Consider the following 25,552-nt stretch of genomic DNA (forward strand, 5'->3'; position numbering starts at 1 on the left):
CTCAATACCCTCATCCAGGTCATCAATAAAGATACCGAACAGGACAGGACCCAATACCAACCCTTGCTGAACACCACATATTGCCGGCTGGATTTAAAACTCCATTCACCACCACCACTCTCTGGATATGGCCCTCCAGCCAGCTCCATACTGAAGAGTGTACCTGTCCAAGCCACTGGCTGCCAGCTTCACAGAGCACCGTGGAAGGGAAGGAGGTGTTCAGCCTCGTGGCAGCATTTGCACCTGCCATGCATTGGTAGGGTCTCTCTTCTCCTCTGGCTGTGGTGGGCCTGAGGTGGGCAAATACATCTCTGAGCACAGTGCCATGGAAGTGCCTCATCCTGGCAGCAAGGAGAGGGAAAAGTGAGAGCAGTAGCTCTGGAAAGGAAAATGAGGGGGACATGGGCAGAGAGCAGTGAGAGATTAAACCATCAGACTGAAAAGGAACAGTAATTACCCAGAGAAGAATATAAGTGGGGGAGGGGGGGAGAAGGAACAGATTGCAGCTCCTTAATGAGGCAGGCAGCGTTTCCCTTCTGATCTGCCCAACAACAAGTTGTGTTTTCTGACAGAAAAAAAGAGCCCATGCTACCCAGAAATCACCACTGGAATGGACAAAGCTCTCCCAGGGATGGATGGAGAAGGGCAAAAGGCTCCTCAAACCCAGCCCCCAGTTCCCTGTATTTCAATAGGCAAAGCACAGCTCGAGGTCAATAGCTGAGGCCTCTTTCCTAGAACTGCAGCAGCTAGAGCCAGCAGCCAGGCTACTAAGTGGGAGATCTGGGGGTGCAGTCAGCTCCTTTCGTTGCCTGCAGCGTGACATTATTTGTGGCACAGAGCAACAGCACATCTCCTCTGGGCTGTGGTTTGGGGAATAATAGTCCATTACAGATGGGGTGGGACCAAAACCAACAGCATGCTGGGCTCCTTGGCAGAAGTTCTCAGGAGCAAATGGGCAGTGGGTTAAGCACCCCTAGCATAGACCCCACGGTATGTCCAAACAGGAGAAGCCAGAAAGAAGTTTGATTACAGTTGATTCATTTTCTTTCCTAAAGAGATGACGGCCTTCAGCTCACACACAGCTACACAGGTCCAGACTCACAGATTGAAGACTTCACAGCAGCGCTATACAAGAAAGAGCTACTGGCTGTCACACAGCCACATGACATCCTCAGCACAGGGCTCCCAACCAAGAAAGCTCCTTAGGAGATGAGATGTGCTATAGGCTCACGCAGTAGGCACAGGAGGTCATCTTGTGGTGTTTTAGTGTTGCTCAGAACACCAGGTGAGGCCCGGCCTTCCTTCTGATAAGAGTCCAGCCCCTGCCACATGAACTTCTGCACCCCGGTGTTTGCAAAAGGCTTGAATATACTTACATTCTTCCTGGTGGAGCAGCTATTTAGGTGTTATCATCAGTTATCATTCTACTGTCATATTTTCTTCTCCCACAAAGGTTTCCATCATACGTTGGACTGATGTTCCTTTGGCCCTTTATTTCAGGATACTCGCTTACAGAGGGAGATGTGTTTCTGGTTGCTGCTGAATTGCCTGTTTTGTTAAGGAAAATTTGCCTATCAATCTGCTTGGGCAGGATATTTCTGAAAACAATAACAAAAAAGCAAACACCACTTAAAAAGGACCTCAGGTCACCAGTGACCGAGGCACTCTTCTCCACCAGTTTTGCACACAAAGGATGAAGTACCAGCCCTCGTGTTTTGTTACACACTGCGCCTGCCTCATATGAAGGGATGTTTCAAAAGCCCCTTCTGTCTCAATTCACCTAAATCAAAGGAAGTTTAAGGTGTGCACAGGACATGGAAATGCCCTGCAAATACCCGTGAGTGTTTTTTCCTAATTCAACATAGCAATAGAATGCCTTTAAAGGTAACAAATGATAGGCACAACTCAAGAGCGTGCAGTTTTCCAGACGGGATCATAGCATCATGGAATGGTTTGGGTTGGAAGGGACCCTTAAGATCATGTTGCTCCAACCCCCGTGCTATAGGCAGGGGCACCTCCCTCTAGACCAGGTTGCTGAGAGCCCCATCCAGCCTGGCCTTGAATGCTTCCAGGGAGGGGGCATCCACAACACCAATGGGCAGCCTGTGCCAGTGTCTCACCGCCCTCTCAGTAAAGGATTTCTTCCTGATATCTAGACTAAATCTACCCTCTTCCAGTTTAAAGCCATTTCCCCTCATCCTGTTGCTACATACTCTTATAAGAAGTCCCTCCCCAGCTTTCCTGTGGGCCCCTTTCAGGCACTGGGAAGGCTGCTATCAGGTCTCCTCAGAGCCCTCTCTTCTCCAGGCTGAAGAGCCCAGCTCTCTTAACCTTTCCTTGTAGAGGAGGTGCTCCAGCACTCTGATCATCTCCATTGCCTTCCTCTGGACCCACTCCAACAGTTCCATGTCCTTCTTGTGTTCGTTGCTCCAGAACTGGACCCAATACTCCAAGTGAGGTCTCGTGAGATCAGAGTAGAGGGGTAGAATCACCTTCCTCAACCTACTTCACGTGCTTCTCTCCTTGGATGTAGAACAATCTGCCTGTGTTTTGTTGAGATGCATCTTTCTTCTTCCCCCTTCACTCTTCTCCAGCCTCTTCATTTCAGTGCAAGACAGGTTGCAAGATGGATCCCAGTGGAGAGACACTTGAAGTCTTTCTTTGCTGGGACACTGAAGTAAAGCTTTTAACAAACAAAGCGCAGCCTCACAGATGAAATCACATTGAATTCTCACCCTTGATGCCTAAGAACTGATGAACTGGCAAAAACATTTCTAAATGCTTTATTGTGTGCAGAAATGCTTAAGAAAAAGTGCATGCAGGCTACAGGATCTCTGGCAGCTAGGCAGCGTGTGTCAAGGTAGGGAAGCAACACCGAAGACATAAGCTACAAGAGAAAGAAGAGGGTTGCGAGATGAAGGCACAAGGAAACCCAGCATCAACGCACATTTGCTTCACCCTCGCGGCTCCTCACAGGTTCTATACAATAGCAGCCCGTGATGTTGTGGTTCTGATCTTGCTACCAAAAAACCCAAACCTACCCCAAGTAGCAGGAAACCACCACAAACCAAAGCCACAGACCGGGAATGGGTTGCTATTTTCACTTCCCTTCTCTCTCCCCAAAACTTCTCCTAGAAATATTAGTCAAAACATTCTGGTTTTGCAAACAGCAAAACAAGCAATACCCCATTGAAATAGTATGAGTACAAAAGTAGAATGACTCTTTGGAATCGTTTTTCCTCTAACCATAAGAAGCATCAATACCCGACGTCTTTTCACACAGGACGTGTGCGTGAGGCATCAGCATCCCATGCACACCCCCTGGCTTTGTGGGAATTGCCGGTGAACCTACGGAGCAGCTGAGAGGTGCACTCAAAAGACTGGCTTCTTCCTATTGTGAGGGCATCCCTTTGGCTCTGTGCGACCCTCCACTTCAGCCCGCTTACCCTGGGGTACCTCAGCATCACCGTCTCCCACCCATACAGCCCTGATAGAGGAGGAAGTGTTGGCCTCCGAAGCGGCAACCGTGCTGAGTGCGGCCCTTTGTTTTCACCGGATACGTTCAGAGCAGCACAGAAAATGCAGTCACATCTGGGACCCTCTCAAGGGGCTGCTGGCAAAAGTCCAGAGGCTCCGTAGAAGAAGCGGCAGATTGTGGATTTTGATGCCTTGGGCAGGATGTCTGCTTCCACAACGGCTGGGGAAGGAAGGAATAGAAGAGGAGATGGTCTGATAAGAGCACAGCTGTGATAAAAGGACTCTGTTCAGTATTTCATTTATTTGAGCAAGAAGAAAGGTGTCCACAGTCTCTGCCTTACAGATGTTACGGTCTCATGCTTCAGCGAAATGGGAACCGCTCAGCCTGGAGGCGATGTTGAAGGCCAGCACAGAAACAGGCGCAGAGATGACCAGAGGTGACAGACAGGGGTCCTTCTCAATTCACCCCACAGTCATGATGATAGTTGTTAAAATCATTTCCTCAGCCTTTTCGGGTCTCCATCCCGCTTTGTCCCGGGCAGGGGCAGCTCTACAGCTGCAAGACCTGTGCATTCAGAAGGGCAGCCTCTCAACCGCAATGAAACTCAGGACCTTTTACTTACAAATTTGTTCTGCTGAGGGAATGAATTCACACCACACAGTGACCGAGCGGCCCAGCAAGAGCTTTAGCAAGGCTTTCAAAAGCACCGCGCTATGGGAGCGCTCCCGCTTCTGGCTGCCAGCTGGCTTTCGCTCCGGCCAAGCTCGCGTTTGGTACGAAGGGAAGACTGAGATTTCAGAAGCGGCGTTTGACGCCGTCGCGTTCCCTGGCCCAGATGAGGCCGCTCGCAGCCCAACAGAGCACCGTGAGCTCCGCCTGGCGGCCACTGCTGCCGTACCGACCCCCCGCGCCCTGAGCCCGCAGGGAAGGCACCGCTTCTGGACGCGTTTCTCTTCCTTTCTTCTTACCCCGAAGAAGCGTGTTTTTAAAGGGAAACAGAAAACAAACAGAAAACAAACCAAATATTTTGCGAGCGAAGGAAAGGTTCGCACTCCTTGCTGGTTGCAGATGTGGCTCAGCAGCCACACATCCTTCCTCCTCGCTTTGATTTTCCTATAAAAATCAGGAGTTCCATTCGGATCATAGTGTGCGCAACACACATTTTCCTCTTAGCAGAAGTAATGATTTCGACTGGAGCTTCAAAGGAAGAACAGAAAACTCATCCTTATTCATCTTGTGGGTGCCCCATCCCTGGAAGCACTCAGGGTCAGGTTGTTTGGGGCCCTGGGCAGTCTGAGCTGCTGGAGGGCAGCCCTGCACAAGGGAGGAAGGTAGGACTGGGTGGGCTTTGAGGTCCCTTAGAGCCTGAGCCATGCTGTGACTCACAGCCAAAGGCAGACATCCTACCTGTTCATGTCAGCTGAAGACTTATAGAATCATAGAATGGCCTGGATTGAAAAGGACCACAATGATCAACTAATTTCAACCCCCTGCTATGTGCAGGGTCACCAACCACCAGACCAGGCTGCCCAGAGCCACATCCAGCCTGGCCTTGAATGCCTCCAGGGATGGGGCATCCACAGCCTCCTTGGGCAACCTGTTCCAATGCGTCACCACCCTCTGTGTGAAAAACTTCCTCCTAATATCTAACCTAAACCTCCCCTGTCTCAGTTTAAGACCGTACCCCCTTGTCCCATCACTACCCGCCCTCGTAAACAGTCCTTAAACTCCACTGACTCCATATAGAGTCTGCAGGGCAGGAATGAGAAAGAGAGAGGAGACAATTTTGACGTTGAGGCAGACTGGAAAATTCTACTCTGCCCAAAATGAATGGACAAAAATCCCTACAGGAAGCTAATTTGTAACTAATGCTGGCTTGAGGCTTTAACCAGGCCTGCACAAGCACCCAATGGCTGCTCTCTCAGAAAGGTTACATTACAAAGCAGCAGCAGTAACAGAAATGAAATAGCAGGTAGGAAAGAACGTGGCGCCACAGGTTTTGCACAGACTGTTCACGAGGGATGGTTTCTACTCCCCTCTGTCTGGCTATTGGTATGTGGAAGGATCTTTTCATCTCTTTGTAACACAGACCTGGTTTTCTCCATGTGAATGCTGCTATCCAGGGAGGAGAAACAAAAACCCGCTCAGACACGGAGCAGGAGTGCTTTGGAACTCACCTTTGTCTGAACAGGCTGTCAGATCCATCCCTGACGTTGGACCTTACTGACAGTACAGGGGCAAAACCCCCCGTGTGAGAACTACTGAGCCCAGCAACTCCCACCAGAAAGGCTCAGTTTAGGAGCACTTTGTCCAGGATATCCTCCTGATGGAATCGTACAGCAGCTGGTCTCTGCAGTATCACTATCTGCTTTTTCCACTATCCTCAGCGTCACTTCCTTCTTTCCCTTTGCTGCTCATATATAATCTCTGTCTCTACTCAACACTACAGCTGTAGACCACAGGTTTCCAAGACCTGTTTCCCTCAGGTGCCATCACACAGAGGAGAGCATTACATCATATTTCAGAGGCACAGCCCGGCCCTGTGTCAGACTGCATTCTTGGGTAGGCAGCATTTGCCTCAGCAACCAATCCCTGCTTCTGAGTAGGTTAAAAGAAGGGCAAGCACTTCAGGGATGCTCTGAAAGTAATGCCTCCTATTTTATGATGCTGGCCCTCAACATCAGAGGCAGCTGTTGGTGGCACAGCAGTAGAGCTGAACCTTCCTACCAATACCCCATTACATGTTGCTGCTGTGTGACAGATGGCAGCAGAGGGGCACTCTGACACAACAGCACCTGACATGGAAGTGCGTGTGCAGCAAAGGTGTGTCATTCAGTTCTTCCATGCAGAATAAAAGGGCGCCCAGTGACATTTGACAACACTTGCTGAATGTTTATGGAGATCAACCAGTGGATGTGAGCACAGCGAGGCAGTGGGTGGTGAGTTTCAGTAGTGGTGGCAGTGGATCACCTCCACTGGTGCAGATGTTTACAAGTGTGGCATGCAGGCTCCCATTCGTTGCTGCCATAGATGCACAGTTAGTGGTGGTTACTAGGTTGAAAAACAGTTTTATAGCTGAGAATTTGCTCTGCAAGAGTCACTGTACTGTATTTTTCCCATGGAAATAAATAGGAGGCATTACTTTTGGAGCGATCTACATTCTAGTACTTCCTGCCTGCCTCTAAGACACATTATGCACTGTTAGAAACTGCAGGTTCTATGTCAGAAAACGATCTTTTAATATCCTCCAGGTCAGATCCTTTGCAAAGGTGACCAGAATCTAGGTGTTCCAGTTCAATCCTCACGGCAGCTGATAAAGAATTTAAGCTAAGACATCCAGAGATCATCAACAATAACCTCAGTGAGGCCATGTAAGCAAGAGGAGGAGGAACCACAGATTAGCTCAGATTCAACGTGAACTTGAATTCATCTGCCCTGAGCCTTCTTCTGTCCCAATGCAATAGAGACATGAATGCTGATAATCAAGCACTGCAGCAATAACCGGGCTTTCCAAGCAGCTTTTCCTGCATTGCAAACTAGAGATGTTTGTTTCTCGTTAAGCCAGTGGTGCAAGCGAAAGACCCTCCCCCTGCTGGAAGCAGCCCCCAGCGGGCAGCGGATGGGGATAGAAGCCTTCCTGTAAGCCAACTGCATTGAGACCGGCCAGCATGCCAACCAGCTGGGACAAGGACGTCCCTTCTGCCTTCCTTAGGGCTCAGCAGTGCTGCAGGCTGCTTCTCCTGCCTCCCGAAGGGCGTGCTCCCCTCTGCTGCCCGGCCATTTGCTCTGAACCTGGCGTTCCCCCCCACCACGGCACCCCGGAGGCCCACAATCACATCAGCAAAACAAAGGCCTTCCCCCGAGATGAATTCCTGCATAAGAGATGGCAGCTCCCAGGCAGCAGGGCTGGGCGGCAGCTGAGACAACTGCGGGCACCTCCTGAAGGGCTCTAAAAGGAGCGACCTGCAGCACCATCCAAAGAACTGCTCACTTTGCAACATGTTTAAGGACGTCACCACATCAGCATTAATTCAGACCCCGTCAAATCACTGCATGCAGGTTCACCAGCTGCTAAGAAATCACGGGTGAGACGGAAACAAATTGTGTAAATCTGAGCAGACTCTTCTCCGGACAAATAAAACCTGAGTGCTTCTAGCAGCAAGTCAACCCTACTTGTGTCTTATTACCTGCAGCCTCTTCTATCACCCCATTAGATATTTGGGGTATTAAGTTTGTTCACAGAATTGCAGGGGTTGGAAGGGACCTCCAGATCACCTTGTCCAACCCCACTTTGGTGCAACTCCTCCACGCTAATGCAGCAACTACCGCAGAAGTGTTTGCTTAATGAATGCCATGATAACCATCTAGCATTCCTCTAATTAGACAGGCAAAAATCACCTTCCTCTATAGGTATGGTTTCCTTTCTGTTTCCTGCCACAGAGCATGCTGTGGTCTGAGACGTCACAGAGTGTCTTTGACATCCCCGGTTACCCTTTCAATGAACCACTGAAACCAAGTGAGAAACGAAGAACGCATCATTTCCCCCCTCTTCTACTACACGAAGTGCCACGTAAAACACAGCTTAAAGGAAGAAAGCTGTTGATGGCAACACCGCTGAATGCAGTCTGTAAGTTCAGAGCAGCAGCCCTGGGGCAAGGACATGAACACAGGAACATCTCTGTGGATGGGCAATGTCCTGCATTCAAACATGCACTGCTCTACGTGTATTTCACCCCCTCCCGATACACCAGTTAGATGGATACAGGATCGCTTCCCCCTACCAATTTCACTCACGCGGGACCTGTGTGATATCAACATGAAATCTGCTTTCCGTACAAAATCAACTCTTCAAGTGGAATTCACTTTGAATGCCCTCCTCCGTCAGTAGGCATAGGTCTGTATGAGCCCACAGGCAGTCAGCTGCCTCCTGGGGAGAACTAAAACAGAAAGGGCTCAGTCCGGTGCCCGCCATGAAGCAGAACGTGAAACAGTTTCTACACGTGCAGGCTCAGCGTGCGACAATCCTTACAAGACAAGCCTTACTGTAACATTATATATTCAAAGGTCCTCTGTAGAGCTGCAAAACCCCTCTAACGCAAATCAACAAGCTGAGACCAAAGCATGTGATCCGCTATCACTTTCGAATGAAGACTAGTATGGAAAGGCAGCCTCATCAAACCACATTCCCACAGCACGGGTGCTATTTCAGCAGACCTGTGTAGCAGTTCCTACAGTTTGGTTGGCTCTGACATCTCCCAGAACAGAAAGCTGACTTAGATTTCTAAGACTGACCACCAAAGCATACGGTTCAAAAGCAAATGTTTCTTCCTGATAAGCATTACCTGAGTAGGGGAACTTCACTCACACTCCTTGCAGCAAACGGAACATTCCTTATAAGAAAAGTACCAAGCAAAGCAGCACAAAGAAGCAGACTTTTCTTTTAGTTCTTTTAGTTGACTCGTGTTCCAAATAATATTTTTCCAAGACCAAAGTAAATACAGCCGTATCAGCACAGATAAGCAGACCTATTAGGCCAAACAATTTAGATGTTTGGAGTTCTTATTCTAAAGAGTGAATACGACTGGCTTCAGACACAGCAGACCTTATTCTAGGTAAGGCGAGCTGTCCTACAAACCTGCCTGTTAGGTGTTATCCTACAAGCTCTGGTAATGAGGAACTATACACCATCTCGATCACCAGGTATTTCTGCAGGTGAGCATTTCAGTCACTGGTTGCTGTAGAAACAAAGGCACGACTGACTTCACCACGTGCTGTTCTACTATCCACATTTCCATTAACAACCCAAAGTGGAAAAAAACAAAACAAAACAAGAAGAGGTTGGACTAGTTGTGTTCTCTAATTGGCTTATAGAATAGCTTCAAAACTTGAACAGGGGACATAAAGCCATCTAGACTAGTTGACCTTCACAAAGTGCACCCAGAACTATCTTGGTAGGCACTTCACATGGGGAGGAGGTACAAAATCACCACAATTCAACCTCAAATTCAGTAGCATACTATTGACACACACACACACAAATTGAACCAAACTTCAGTCTTCAGAACCAAAGGTATCTACTTTGTCTATTCCTTGGCTTGCAATTCTTTTGCTCTACTTAGTAGCCTTGAAACCTTTTAATTCACTTGCCTGTTAGGGAAGAACCATCCAGCTGAAGTATTTCTCTATCCTCCCCAAACAGGGAAACAGAAAACCAGTAACCCTAACTTATAATGGAAATCCATTTCCAAAGGCTATTTAGCATCACTTAAAGCAGCACTTTTGAGGTATTTCAATGTTTTTCATTGCATTATCCCACCTATGATCCATGATACAGAAATCAAAGCACTGGAGTAGCTGGCAAGAATATAAGGACAAATAGTAAATGTGCTTATATGAGTTCTTATACGCACGTGAATTTTTGTGCCCCACCAATGTCCCCTCAAGCCTCCACCACTGTAAGACCAAAACGTGGGTATGAGCAGTGAGCTGTGTGTGACAAATCTACAAAGTTTCTACCCCCAAAATGTGCATGACTGCCACTTTGTGCACTTCAGGCTACAGAACACAGCTGTGTGGTATCGATTAAAGCTCTTTCAGTCTTAACGCTTGAGCAGGACATGGTTTGATGGGAACAGCATTCTTGCTCTTTGCCTACAAACCATGCTGTGCAACAACCCTGGTCCATGAGGAGACCTTCCAGTCATTACAGACAACCATAAACCCTTTGCAAACTAAAAGCCATCCCAAGAAATAAACTTGTGTAGCCGCAGAGAACGTTCAAACCAAACACTTTTTGCTACCTGATCTTTCCAAGTCCATTGCTGCGCCATTTGCCTAAAGGTCTCATAAAATCAATGGCTCTGTCCACGCACGGTATTCTAGTTGTTCAGTAGCACAGAGCACTATAAGAAGGGGAAGAAAATGCATTACACTGAGTGCAACACAGTAATGCTTCCATAACCCCCGGGTAAAGTACCCACATGCCAACGCTGTGCTGCCATATGGAGTAAAAACAGGGAGTATGAACAGCTGTGAACCACAAAATAATGTGGAGGGAGAAGATAGCAGAGAAGCAATACAGGATAAAAGTATGTTAAACTACGTGCACGTGGGCAAGGGAAATCTCTTCTTCCAGAAATATCATATCGCTTCAAGGAAGAAATTTGGGAGGGAATCATCAGGAGCACGAGGGAAAACTTAACAAAACACAAGAGCAAGGAGACCAGGAAAATAGCATTTCTTTTGATATCCTGCTTACAGTTCACATCTATGCCTCTAGATTTGCTAGTAGGGACAGATCACAGCACGCTTCCACCTCCCTTTCATATTAAGGTCCAAAAAGAATATACACATCTTCACAAAAAGCATTTGGTTGCCATATAACACACTTCGATCGAAACGAGATTTGCACTTTGAAGAGTAAAAAGAACAGTGTGAGAATATTCCACCTCTAATGTCTGCAGCAAATACCCCGTTAGAAATGCAACCAGTAAAGGGCACAGAGACTGGACCTAGAAAAGCATTTTCTGTTTTGTTTTCTGTATTTACATCGAAGCAAATGAGCAGAAGTCTGAAGAAATTAAACGCCTCAGAGTGCTAAAATCAAAACATAAGCAATACAAGTTTTTAATTTCAGTATTTTAAAGTACAGAAAGTGGAAACTATGAATATCAAATACAAATTTAAACAAAGCCACTCATCCTCCCCTAGAAGAATCAATGTGAACTACTTATAGAAACTTACAAATTTAACGCAAAATCGAAACAAAATAAATACTGTACATACACTTTCCCTGCCTGCAGGCAAATAGAGGATGGGAAACACTGTTATGAATTGAAAAAAAAAAAAAAAGAAAAAAAAAGAAAAAAAAGCTCTTAAAGCTGCAGCATCCCATTTCCCAGCCAAATACTTAACACAGTAGTGCGTTTCTGTTAAAAGGAAGACACACACACACACACACCGACCCCTACTGAGCAGACAAGCTAATATTTTCAGAGACAGCAGAAGGAAAGACAGCAATCAGACTATCAGAGTACAAAAAGGAGAGGAAGAGACAAACGGGCCAGCAAAACATTACTACAAAACTAGTAAATATAGGCAGGAAGTAGCCCCCTCCCCGCACCCCTTCCCTTCATTTTTTTTTTTGCCCCCTCAAATTTCATGTTATTTAGAAAAAGATTCACCAAAGCATTGGCAGCAATAGACATTTCCCAGCAGAAGTGACGATACGTATCAATATAATCTCTTAAAGTGATCCCTTTCATTCCCATTCCCACAGCATGAAACGCATATGGCTTAGTTTATATTAAAAGTACAAAAAGTCTTTTATCCAAACGGAAACGCATCCTATGAGGAAGGTGCATTTCCTTATCAGTGCTACTTGTATTTCCCATCCACTGCATGGACTCATCACTCTCATGCTCCCACAGAGTGTTACTAGGGTGGTTTTTGTCGGGAGGTTGTTTTCTTGGAAAAATGGATGTTGCAGCTTTTATTTTCATTGAATCACAAGTAGTAAGGCCCTGGGTTCCATTTATATTTCATCTGTGAAACAGAGTAGCTCTGGGCTCACTCGATCCCATAGGTACAAACAGCTTTGAATGGTCTGGAAGTATCACAAGAATGAAATTCTGAAAAGATGCTATATTTGGGGGTCGTGAGAGGGTGTGGAGGAAGAGCTGGGCATGTGGAGCCTAAATAGGGCAGTAGTTATAAGTTTGTAGGTCATTCCAGCTTCAGCTCTGCTTAGTCTCCACAGTTGCCAGAAAAGCAATCAGCAAGATTCGTGCCAGCTGCCGACTCTGAAGCCCTGCAAAATTTTCATCATTTTCAACGTTATGGCTTTGAGAATGAAGGTAGCTTATGGCATCCAGTAAAGCCTAGGAAAAGCTGAAGCTTCTAATGGGTGATGGTGATGACACTGTACTCTTATATCACCGCTAAACGTAGCGCAAGCACTTCAACTACCAAAAAAATAATACTCAGCCCCCACAAAATCCCCCGTGTGATCAGAAAGCAACAGTATTAACTCTCAACATCTAACCCTTTCAAAATTGTATTTACGAATGGATTCATGAAGAGTATTATAGGTTGCATAGGTAATCTACCTCAGAGGTCATTAAAGGCTACCTTGTAGCCAGGGTTTATTAACAAGTCTAGCAAGAGGAGAAAAGGGAAAGTTGCTGGAAGGGTCATTGCTAACAGTTTCTGGGTGGTCTTTCCATTTTCATGTTTTGGTTTTGGTTTTCTTCTCGTGGTTTTGTTTTCTCCTAGTTGTAGGAACGTGAGAACTTGAGAGAACGGGAAAACCCCTGCAATATGTCATTTCCTATTGTTCTGTCTGCCTATAAAAAGAAAATTAACTTTTATGTCAAATCCAAATCCCTTTGTGTCTTTTCAAAAAAGGTTCTCCTTCAGAACAAGTTATCATACCAGGCTTAATTCACTGAGTTATTCAGTCAGTGCTACCCACTCCTCACATCTTCTCCATCTCGAGTGAGATAGCAAGGAAAAAACAAACAAACAAACAAACAACAGGGCTTTCTCTCTCCGCTACTACAACACAAAGTTCAGTCCATCTACGAAAAGGTTGGTGCGGTAGTGTTTTCATCTAGAACACCACAAAAATACCCCTACGAACACGTACACAAAACAAGTGAGGTCACCACATCCTCTTCATAAGCTACCAGGAGATTTTCTTTTGTTTTGTTTTAAACATGGCTCATCGTGGAAATTAGTTTAAAAATACTTCTTCTGAGGTGGAATATCAGAGTTAATTTCTGCTGGAAGCACGGCTATCTGAAGAAAATGGGGATGAACCTCTGCCTGTTGACAGCCTGTGAAGAGACTATTACATAAACTCACAACAGCAACAACAGCGGAGAGCCACTTTGGGACAAAAAAAAAGGTAGAAAGTAGAATAAAGGAAGAACAAAAAGAAATTATATATATGGGTCCAGCCATATCTGTGTTCTAATAGTAAGATGCAAGATAAATAACGTGGGTGGTCAGAAAACAGACTTCGTATAAACCAGTCACATATACAAGAATGTGTATTCCATATCTCAAAATTCCTTACTCCAGATTCTATTCCGGCACACTTCTATTTCCAATTAGTGTTCTCAGAAATCTGCTTACATGGAGAGATGGCTCATTCTTCTTTCTGGTCCGAATCTGCTTGCCGCCCTAAACTGGAATCTTCTATTCTTAAAAATCATATACCTATCTAGCAGGAAGCAGTTTGGTTCAATACACTAAAGCTAAAACAGATTTCAAAGCTTGGCAGGCATTAATCTCATATTAATGGCTCAAGCTCAAGCACAAGGAATATTTACATGGGTATACAACTTTAACTAATATTGACAACATATTTTATTTCTTTGACTTACTACTTTGGTAAGAACATATTAGAAGATAGTTAAAATACTCTCTTTTGACTATTTCAATCTGGAAAACATAGCACCTGAGAACAGCAAGTAATTATTGTCACTTTCAGCACCATAGAGTACCTCTTGGCATAGCTTCTGCTTTTTTAGCAATCTTCTGTCGCCTCCGTTCCCAACAGTTTGCTAAACAAGGTTGATAGCTTGCATTAAATAAAAAAATAATTATTTATTTAATCAAACAAACAAACAAAAAACCTGGAACAGCCTGAATGCAGCCAGTGGTCTTCTCTTTCTGGGGGTGGGCGTGAGAGAGATACCTATTTGTAGTGGAGCTATAATTAGCTAACAAACAACAAAAAAGCTTTTAAAAAATTCATTCAGACCCACACTCACACATTCGTACACACACAACTCCCAAGTCAAATCAACATAACGTAAAAGCAGGGCTGCAAAACACACTGAAGTTGTCACTTTCAAATCTTCAAGGAAGTCAGGCCATGGAAGCTACCTGATTTATTCGCAATTGCATTATGTTTTGATGTTTCTCAATTCAGAAACAGGATAACATAGTGCTGAGAAGTTTTGACCCTGCAGCAATCAGAAGCACCTGACATCACAACTACTTCCATAATTTTGCAAAGATATTAATAATCTGGTGTGGAGGAAAAATAATCCTGCACAAATATTCTGGAAAGTCCAAGTCAACCTGCTTTTAAATTACAATATGAGAAAACTATTTCAGTATAGAATATGGAGGAAGGAAAAACTGGTTATGGAGATTTGTTACATCAGCAAATTGGATAGCTATGCTTGAGTATTTTACGCTTAGAAATCACTCAAGATAAACACACAAACAAAATGAAACAAAACAAAAAATCCACAAGACTGTTGTCACTAGCATATTAATGTTTTTGTTTGGCTGGACCCTGCAAAATGCCCTTTTTCCAGAATCAAGTATTCCCCTTTAAGCCTTCATCCCAATACCCCGAAAGTTAAATATTTAATTTTATATTACAGAAAAAATACAAATTCTAAATCAAAATTATTTACAGTAATTCAGAATCAGCATTTGCTATCGGCTCTGTACGCAGCCTGAGAGAAATGGTCATTCTGATACCAGTAAGCTACTTAACACACATATGTGCACCAGTTAAGACTTCCAATTGGTTGTCCAGCTTTAAAGGTAATGCAGATTTCTCCTACCTTCCTGACGCTTCGCTAAACTGCTTTAAAGACAATAGTATTTTAATGCTTCTTTCATGCCACGTTAAGCACTATGCCAAATCTTAAGACTGCAATGCATCTTATGAGTTATTTCTGAGTAATTGTTAAGAAACACGTATCTTAACTGAGCTCCCACTTCCTCCAAGAAGATGCACGATGCTTCCCTCCCTTGTACCAGATTCTAAATCACTTATGCAAACACAACTTTCAGGGAGCTTTTGCAGAAGAAAATCATCACAGATAGATCAAACACCACATCAGGAGGAAAAACATGCACTCCGACTTGGAGGAAAGGGGTGCAGCTTCAAACAAGTTAGCTACTGGACTGACATAAGAAGAATCTTGTGTCCTTAGAGAGTCTATTCTACTCCATCAAATAAATAAATCTGTATAAAAAGAGAGATCAAAAAATAATCAAGCTGGCAGAAAATATGCACCTTGCAAGTCAACAGAAGCCCAGACAATAGCTTATCAAGAGCAGAAAAAAAAATAAGATTCCATAAGCCTTAATTTAAAAATAATTAATAATGCATCTCATTCCTACTTAAGACTATAACCTGAATAACAAGGAGTCCAGAATAATTACCATTAATGTGGCTCTCCACTGCACCAGACATACATTATCAAAACAATTAAAAGCTTTCACATTCTGAAATCTAAATTAATAACTCCCAGAAAGAAAAAAAAAAAAAAGTCTTCCAAATAAATAGTTTTTTAAATGAATTTTAAAGTCGTCAAAATCTATCAGAAATAAATTATTGATAAACCACCTTCATCATCTTCCCCTCATGGATTAGGTCAGAAACTACCAGCAACAAATGATATTCAAGCCCTGATGAGAGACTAATTCTCACAGTCCGTGTCTCTCTGAAGATTTCCCCGTTCCCAAATGGTTATTGCTGAGCAGGTGTGGCACAGTGAAAATGCAGCATTGGGTTGTGGGTTGGTTTTTTTTGTTGTTGTTGTTCATCAGGCAGTGTTTTATATGGTACATGCAAGTCTGCTTCAAGCAGAGGAAAAACAGCAGCTCCAGGCTCTGTTGACCTCAATACTGGTCTGTATAGGAAAGACAGCAGTAGTAGAAGTAGCAGCTACATTAAACAAAGAAGCGTGCATGGCCATTGCGGTTCAGCTTCAAGATCTTCCCGAGGCGCTGTTTAGCAGTTGCCATTCCTTTCTTTGGACGTTTGCCTGAAAAATGAAATCAAATACCTTAATTTGGGATTTCAGAGCTTTCATTTACTTATTTATTTTTAATTTTAAGTCATTATATGAAAAAAATGAAATCCAGATTCCAAGGCTGAAAGCAGGCAAAACTTTCATGTGGAAACACTTTTCAATAAGTGCTCTTCATCCATCTGTTTCAGAGCCATCAAACTGGGCACCAGAATCCTAACAGCAGGAGTTGTTTTCCCTAAGCCCTGGCTAACTTTATCATAAATAAAGTGATATTATTATTTCCAAATAGTTTTAACTATGGCAGGGCAGTGAGTGTGATAGCAGAAAACTTACGCTGAGCTCTCTGAATTCAGCTCACATAAATTATACCCTTGAGTAGATTATGCAAAATAAACTAGAAAGCAGTACGGTTATCAGAATTTTTAATTATTTCCCTTTCGGTTGGCATAGTTTTCCAACCTTTCCTTAGATAAACATACGCGACTCAGGCCACTATTTCAGAGTACAGCTGTGGTTCTATTTGTTCTGTTCCCTGTAATGAACACACAGCAGATATAACTGCAGAGATGGAACGGTAACAATCACAGAATGGCTTGTGTTGGAGGAGACCCTTAAAGCCCCTCTAGTTATACCCCATGTTGAGGATAGGGTTGTCACCCACTAGATCAAGCTGCCCAGGGCCTTGAATGCATACAGCAACACAGCATTCACAGCTTCTTCAGGCAGCCTGCATCACTGCCTCACAAACCCTTTGAGTGAAAGCGTTCCCCCCAGTATCTCACCTAAATCTCCCCTCTTTTACTTTAAAGCCATTCTCTTTTGTCCTGTCACTATCAGACCGTGTAAAAAGTTGGTCTCCCTTCTGGTTACAAACTCCAATTAAAGCCAAGCAGCCAGTCCGATCTCTCTTCCTTCCTCCTCCGCACTCTTTGATGTTTACAGGCTCCTCTACTTTAGGTGTTTATTGTTAACTTTTCCCCTGCCTTCTTTCCTTGGCAAAAGGGCAACAGAGATAAGCATTACCTTTTGTCGCCTGGTTGCTGATAGGGGGTGGGTTTGATGCTGGCCTCTTCGTTGGATGAAGTGGAACAGACAAGGATGTTTCACCATACGGCCTCTCAGGGCTAAGGCTGCCATCGCTCAGCCGGCATTCTCCTTGAATTAGATTGGAGTCTCGCACATACTTGCCATGCTGAAAACTCAAGCCGCTGCTGTGGACTATACTTCTGTTTTCTTGAGCCTTATGATTAGCCTCTGATGCACCCTCTTTCTTGATATATTTTTGTGTTTTACTTGAATCCTGGTGTGAAAATGAGGAAGAGAAAGAGAAGAAAAAGTGGAACTTAATAGCTCCTGGATTCAAATTCACTACAGTTTTCCTAATTACACTACAACATCTTTAAAAATAGGATGCAACAGCACCAGTGTTCAAGCACTTTATCACTTCCTTCAGGTTCCTCTTAAAAGTCAGGTATACAATATAATATCAGAGTAAACTTTTTCATATGCACTGAAAGACAATGTTATACACACACTGTAAAGAAGACAATGTAGTTAGACTTTATTAAAACCTACACAGCATGCATTTAGCGTGCAGTTATTAAACAGCGCTTATTTTGTAACTTGAATCGTTCCTCATATTTTTAGCATATGCAACTTTAGAAATAGACAAACCTATCAAAAAATCATCAAAAACTTTAGAGAGTAAGAAAATCAGCTTTTCATTCATGTATTCCTTCCTGGATTTCACCTGGACCTGGAATGGTATTCCTACCACCGGTTATTGAAAAGTTTTTATCAGTTTGACTGTATACTTTTTGGGGATTTTCTTTTAAGTATATTTGTTCTGATGCTCTAATTGAGAGGAGCAAGCAAACAATACAGTGCTTCCCCAGACAGACTGAATATAAATCCACACTGTTCTGTATGACACATTTTCTTTTCCAATATACCGTACTAAGCATCTTAACAGTAGTCACTGTGACAGCAGAGAGTTTGAAAGGGAAACAAACAAACAAAACAATGGGGGGGGGGGAAGCGTGACAGAAATACAGTCCTCGATTACCAGCACCAGAACAGCTATCAGGTTTTCAGTATGTAAACACCTACCCATGCAGGTGTTACAACTTCATGGGTTTGGTTTTGATGTTTTGTTGGCTTTTTTTTAAATAAAAATTTGTTCAAAACATTTTAAAGGATTGCTTTACCTGAGGGGTAATTCTTGAAGCTTCATTCAGGTGTCTAGCCCACGCTGAAGTCCCCAGGTGTCTTTCCTCTTCCTTCACAGACCTACCTACAGAGAATTTCAACAAACTCAAATGTTGAAATCAGTAATTAGGAATATAAAACTTGCAATGCATTTGAATAGCTTTAAAAACGAGTTCAGGAAAGAAAAATACAATACAAAATTTTCCCTAGATATTAAATAAAAGTTGTCAGATTTGTTTGGTTCTACATACTTAATCAGGAAAGCAATCTTGCAGTATAAATAGGATTAACTAGACTCATATACCTCCATAAGAAGATCAGCTAAACACAATTTTTCACATTTGAAAACACCAATGCTAAGGATATTCTACTCTCCTTGCTATGCCACAGTTTTCAGTTTTCCACCACGACTTTGCACCATACTTAGCTCACATCAAGACCAATGCTGTCTTTTGTTTTCTTTCTAAGCACCGATTTGCTGCTTGGGTAGAACATACTAGACAAGATCTAAGCTGCCAAGCCTACAGTAGGAGTTTCCACATCAAAAACACTTACACTGCAGTTAACCTCTTTAATGTGAAGTCTGATATATATTGAGTGAGCTGGATTTTTTTTCCCCATAAAAATCTACATGTTGCTACATTTTAGATTTGTGGCTAAAACCGTTGGTAGCACACCAAAGTTTTGGCTATTGCAGTGTTTGGACACAGTCACAGCTCTCTATTTTTACCACTCTGCCTTCGAACAATAAGGAGGCTACTGGGGAGATGTAACCCAAAGAGCTGACCCAAACTAGCCAGAAGGATATTTGCTATCACATCACATCCTGCTTGGCAATGAAAGCTGGAAGAGAGAAGGGGAGTGAGGAGGAAGGCTGTCTTTGAATGCATCCGTGGCTCAGAAACTGGCTGGGCATCTGTCTGTGTAGGGGAGGTGGTGAGTGATCATCTTTGTACCACTTGCTTCTTTTAATTTCACTTATTAAACTATCCTCATGTCAGCCTTTGAGCCCTCTCTCCTATGGTCTCCTCGTTCTCTCTGAAATCCCACAGAATGGGCAGAGCAGGGGAAGGGAACAAGCAGCTGTGTGGCTGCTTAACTGCAGGCCTGAGTCAGTCCATCATGATAAAGTAACCTGGGATTCACACTCTTAATAAATGAACAATGATTGCTGTGTGATGTGTATGTCTGTGTGGTTTGCCGGGGTGGGGGATTTTTGTGTTTTTGTTATTTGGGGTGTTTTTTGTGTTCATTTTGGTTTTATTTATTTAGGTGGTTGGTTGGTAGGTTTTTAAGGACCTACAGCTAAAGTTACCAAAACACAGTCCATGATACCGGGCTTTTCTGTTTTGTGCTCAAACAAACTCAAGGTAGGGCTATAGATCTTTGAATTAGCACCTCATTTGCTACTGAGGTTCTTTTTTTCCCAATTACAACCCTCTTCAATTTCATTCTCATGCAAAGAATTTTCACACATAACTACTTTTCCTCTCTGTTTCAAAAACTGATTTTGATTCCTCTGAGGGAATTAGTGTTAAATGCTCTGTTGTCTGTCAATCCCAAAATGCATTTAACAAATACCTGTTTTCCACAGATGTTAAAATGCCTCTGACAAAAACACAAAGGAAAAACAACAATCAGAAAAAAAACCCAAATCTCTGAATTCTCCCCTTCAAGATTAAAATCTCTTTTAATGAACTGCTTTCATAGCAGACTTTCAGAAGAAAACATGAATGTGCTTTCCAGTGTTACATGAAAGAAGTCAAGCATATTCCTATGGATATCTAAGCAACACACATGCCATGAAAGCAGTTAACTACGTAGGTTCTGTCAATCTTTTCTGAAGGAGACTGCACTTCCAATCTAACCGAAACGTTGTCATTCTTATAAAAATGTAATAAAACTTCTAAATGACAACACTTAGAAGATGTGATTCGATGACTTCTCAAGCTAAGTTTGCCCTTGCTTTACAAAGCAACTTTTCCTTTTTACAGCAAAAGAAAACTAAAAAATGCCATCTTTTTAAAAGTTGCTCCAATTTACTTAAAAGCCTGAGTACAGATCTTAAATCTTTAAGTACTTATTCTAAGCAGTTCCTTCAATAGCAGAGAGCAGCCCTGTAATTAAATCAGGTACTTACCACATTCTATTGTTTTGTGGCTCTGAGAAGGCTGTCTGTCTTTATGCCTACTTCTAGGATAGCTTCTTTGTTCCTGAAGAGAGGTTCTTTTATCTGTGCAGTCTGTGCTTTGAGTATGATCTGGTAAACATGTGGTATAGTGCAATCCTGCCATAGAAAGCATGCCCTGAATAGCTTCTTCTTCTGTACTTGTCGAGGTAGGACATTCCCTAGAAAAACATGCATGTATGAAGCAGTTCAAAACAGAACAGTAAATCTCTCTGAATGGTTTTTACATTAATATAAAGCAGAAACAAAAATATTAGTGTGAAAAAGCCTAATACTAATTTATAAACAAATGCCAACAACGTGCTTACTTTTTACTGGGAGTTTCATTTCTGGATGGCTTCTGGGTAGTTTGACAAAGGTCTCTCGTGACCTTAGATTCCTCCTTGAAATTTGATGTTACTTCCTGTTTCTCTTCATCACCTGAGCTTTCTGACTCCTCTGTGGAGGAATCCTTCTGCTGAAACAAAAGCAAACAGTATACAGAGTTGTCATCATGCCATCTAAAATAGAGATGCTACTTTATTTAAAACAACAACGATCTAAAGCTTCTAAGAACAACATTTTTATATACATGTATAAATGTGATACATGTATGTACATATATATATATATATATGTATATAATATCCAGAATGAAGCTAACTTGAATGAGCAACTGAGATACTATCTAACAAATATTGCAGCAAGCGTCTTCAAAATCCAACAGAGAACACTACACACATTAAAGCACGCACAAATCACTGCATTCGTTTTTTAAGAGAGTAATGACTACTCTTATCTTCAGTATTCAAAGTTGAGGAAAAAAATGTGGAACTAGAGTTCCAAGGAGCAGCCCAGAATTATTCCTACTATTTATAATGAGACGTGCTGCTGCAGGTAACAGTTTCTCATGCCCACTCTCACAAATGCAAGATAACTTCCATCAGTAGCATATCTACAAGTGATAGAAGCTCTCAGGTAAACCCAGAAAACAGCAAGAACAGACCTCTCTTATGATGGAAAAGACTAATTTCTTGAATGAAAGTGCTTGTCAACTCCTGATGAGATTATAGCTTGTATAAGCAAAACCTTCTCAAAGGTGAAGTAACAATACGCACCTTAACACACCACTAAGTAAAGAAAGGGCTAGCATAGATACATTCAGCTCAGTAATTCAGACTAATTATTTTCAACAAGTATAGACAACAACACATTTTAATTCAAGCCAAAGACTATACATGATAACTCAATAATACGCTTCAGAGAGGAAGATCAGAAAATGGAGGATTGTAGTCCTTCAAGACTGCCACCACCAATCAGAATAACTGTAAGGCAGTGCAGCAGATCACCAAGGGATGTTTTTAAACAATAGCTTCATTCTGAAAAGCAGCTCGTTAATCTTTGACACTTCTGAAGTGGCACAAATAGGTAACGATGTTATAACTACAATTCAACATAAGTAACAAAGCTACTGAACGATTTACAGGAACTACTGAGATAATTCATTTTGGATACATCACTACAATAAAAAATACAAACAAATACAAAACATTTTGTTCCATGATAAAGTGATCCAAGGGTGGTCACATGCTTGTATAAAGTAATTTAATTTAATTGTAAAGAAGTCTAGGCATTCAAAAGGAGGATCTCCGTTTATTTTGAGTAGTTTGAAAGGCTTCATCAGGGGTTAGCCACTTAAGGTTATTAAAGATAAATTCGATGGTTATAGGATTGTTTTAATTTAACCATGCTTTAAAATGAAATAGCGTGGCAGGCACTCATAACTCAAATGCTTAAATTTAGCTTCATTATGGAAGAAATGAACAAAGTAACTGTTATTTATCCTTTCCCAGCCTTTGCACGATCCAGAGCAGAGTCATCCTTTGGCAGTCCCATCTTAATGGCAAATGAGATCATAGTATTTGGCTCAAGAGGGCACATCTTGCCGTTTTCCTCAGTATAAGAATAAATTAAGAATGAGGCAAAAGTGTAGAGTTTGAAATACTGCCTTGAGCAAGCATTAAATATTTTGTCATTTCCCAGATAAATATGAAGTGAGCAAAATTATCCTGAATTATTTTGTCCACTTTTTCTAGCCATACCTGTGTAGTGCAATCTGGCTCAGATTCTTCTGAATCAGAAATATCAGAGTACACTGAGGATCCTTTCCTGAGTTCTGATTTCACACTTTCAAAGAACACTGTGAAGAGAAAAATAAAACTATGAAACTCAATATTTAATACACAGAATATTTAACAGTTATGAGGAAAGTAAAAAATTAACAGTTCTGCGTTTTTAACAATATCTATAACAAAATGATCTGGTTCATGAGTCAAGTTTCCTCAATTTTCTGAACCATCTACTACTGACCAGCAGACTTCTAAAGTGAAACATTGGATAGAGGCAGAGAAATCACGTGCACCTTTTCTCTCCCAAAGAACACAAACTGCACAGGTGGCAACAATGACAGCTGAGACAATTCCCACGTTTGTATATATGCTAAAGTCAGGAGTGGGTCCCAGAAAGAATAGAGTAGGCTTGCACTAGATGCAATTCACTCTTAGACTCTTTAAACCTGAGATTTCCTTGTTGTAAAATAAGGGTTGTCACAGAGAAACACAAATCACAGAAGCCAGAAAATACTCAATGACAAAGGCAAAGAAAAAAAACTGAAACAACCAAACACTGTGTTACTTGCTATTTTACACCACAATTCAGTTATTCTGAATGCTTTGTAGAGCTGCCAAACAGAGGTTACAATGATCATCTGTTATAAAAGATTAAAATATTTCTGTGATGATTCACAATGTGCTTCCATTGGTTTTCATCACATCAATACCTTTAAAGGAAGGGATGAAGAGGAAGTACCAGCCTTAGATGTAACTTTTGCTAGTGGTAAGATTAAGTACAATCAGAGAATGACGTGTCAAAACAGACATCAAAAACACTGGCATGTGACAAAATAATCAATTAAATCAGCCATCTCATCCGCATGGTTTACTTTCATAATAGCAGAAGGAACTCAAATACAAAGTAGCTAAGGTACTCCCAGAAGCATTCCCCTCTTAGGACAGTCTGTGTTCCAAATATCAAGTTTTAAGAGTTCAGAATCATCTAAGGCTGTATATCTATGTACAGGCTACTGGCTGAAATCTTTGTTAAGTACAAATTAATGGAAGACTACAATACACAGATTACCTGGCAAGTTTGTTTTGGATAAAAGACATGTATCAGTAACAGAAAGAAGAACTTATGAATGTATGTCAAGAAAGTAGTGCGCAAAAATAGCAACACAAAAATTCTGAAGTGCTTTTTACAAAGTCTCTGATAGGAAGTTGTAACAAATACCATATATTAAGTACTAACACAGATCAGAAATCAGCTCTGAAACAAAGACAAACATAGTTAGAATGCTGTCTTCCTTATAACAGTTTTATATTATGCATAAAAGGAATGCCATCTTTCGTAGCTAATTAATTATGCAAGCATTAGAGAGATAGTTGGTAACCTATCTCTAGTAGGATCTTGTTTCTACTGTGAACTGAGGCAAGACTCATAAATAGGCATTAAATGTATTCCAAGGAAAACTAGCAAGTTCTGAACTTTGCATAAGAAGAAATTTTTAAGAATTAGAAGAAAGCTTAGATTAAGATTAATTTTCAGAAAGGGAATAAAATGAAAACCTGGGACCAACATATCCCTTAACTTATAACAGCACTACCAAGAACTGTGAGGAATATCACAATATAGTAAAATGAGCAACAAAACTGAACATTTTGGCCTGAATTTGTTTAACATATGACAATAAAGTGCATAATCTAAGTGAATGTAGATCAAAAAGGGAGCAGGGGAAGATTTCTGATTATAATTTAAGCCTTTGGCTCAAGGGAAAAAGAAAAAATAAAATAAAATTTAAAATAAAAAAATAAAATAAAGAAAAAAAGGAAATAAAAAGATTCCAGGATAAGTAATAGATAATACAGAAAAATAACACTATCATATAGCTCAACAAATTCTCCTTCAGAGTACTCTATCATGCCTTTTTCAAGAAAAGCACTGCTTTAAAGTTAGAAGGGGCAAAAATTCATGTGTAAATAGTGAGCCACAATCAGCAAAAATAACACTCATAAAGGATCTTCAAGAGCTACTCTCATTTCAAGCCTAGGAAACCAGAAATTCCTAATATTAAATCAACAGAACTTTTAAGAGAAAATGTAAGCCTTCACCACAATACATGAGAAGGCGAATGATTTGACAAGACAGAAAAGACAGGATGTGCACATAATTAGCTCAATACCAGAATACTGAAGATTTATACAAGCAACACTAATACAGAACCTCCTATTTTCTGGTTCAACTGGGGCTGGTTACTACCATATATGACATAACACTGTATGAGTCTCGGGTTTGACCTGCACAATTTGGCTGTGCAAATATACCTACAAGCAGCCAAACCACTGTTCATTTCTAACTCTAGTTTATTTTGCAAGCTGTAGGCAAAGCAATGAACTCACAAGTGTTTAGTTGCCTTTCTCTCTGTTCTCTATACTGCCATACAAATGATTCCCCTAGTTTCATCACCTTTCTGATACAGGTTCTGCACACATTTACAGACATTCAGAGGCATACATTGTCCTTCATGTTGTCATCAGTATGTGATTTGCAATCAAGCTTTAAAAAAGAAAAACTGCTGTGAATATAGACGTTAGTATTGGGTTAGCTTGAGTGATTTTTGATGTTTTTGTTTGTTTGTTTGCTTCGGGTGGGTTTGGGGGATTTTTTGTTTATTTGGTTTTTTTTGTTCAGAATCCTAGTAGTTACTGAATTTTAAAAGAACCAGTCTATCTCCATGTAAAGGGTAACTATAAGCACATATGTTTCCAGAGACTGGGAGGAATACTCCAAAAATTG

At 41.8% G+C, this 25,552-nt stretch overlaps 1 protein-coding gene across 2 annotated transcripts in view; it reads right to left on the reverse strand.

Annotated features, from left to right (window-relative positions):
- Positions 1-14,749: 14,749 nt before the first annotated feature.
- KDM7A (lysine demethylase 7A) overlaps positions 14,750-25,552 on the reverse strand; it is a 55,700-nt gene continuing 44,897 nt past the window's right edge. The window contains exons 15-20 of one of the 2 annotated variants that reach the window (XM_072354587.1): positions 22,744-22,841; positions 20,971-21,119; positions 20,615-20,823; positions 18,474-18,559; positions 17,290-17,566; positions 14,750-16,278 (exon numbers count right to left, since the gene is read on the reverse strand). In XM_072354587.1, the coding sequence (XP_072210688.1) occupies positions 16,184-16,278; positions 17,290-17,566; positions 18,474-18,559; positions 20,615-20,823; positions 20,971-21,119; positions 22,744-22,841 (914 nt within the window). In that variant the 3' untranslated portion in view covers positions 14,750-16,183. The remainder of the gene's footprint in view (positions 16,279-17,289; positions 17,567-18,473; positions 18,560-20,614; positions 20,824-20,970; positions 21,120-22,743; positions 22,842-25,552) is intronic. The other variant, XM_072354579.1, reaches the window with a different exon arrangement.

The sequence above is a fragment of the Excalfactoria chinensis genome, chromosome 1 (genome assembly GCF_039878825.1).
Source record: "Excalfactoria chinensis isolate bCotChi1 chromosome 1, bCotChi1.hap2, whole genome shotgun sequence".
Lineage (NCBI taxonomy): Eukaryota > Metazoa > Chordata > Aves > Galliformes > Phasianidae > Excalfactoria > Excalfactoria chinensis.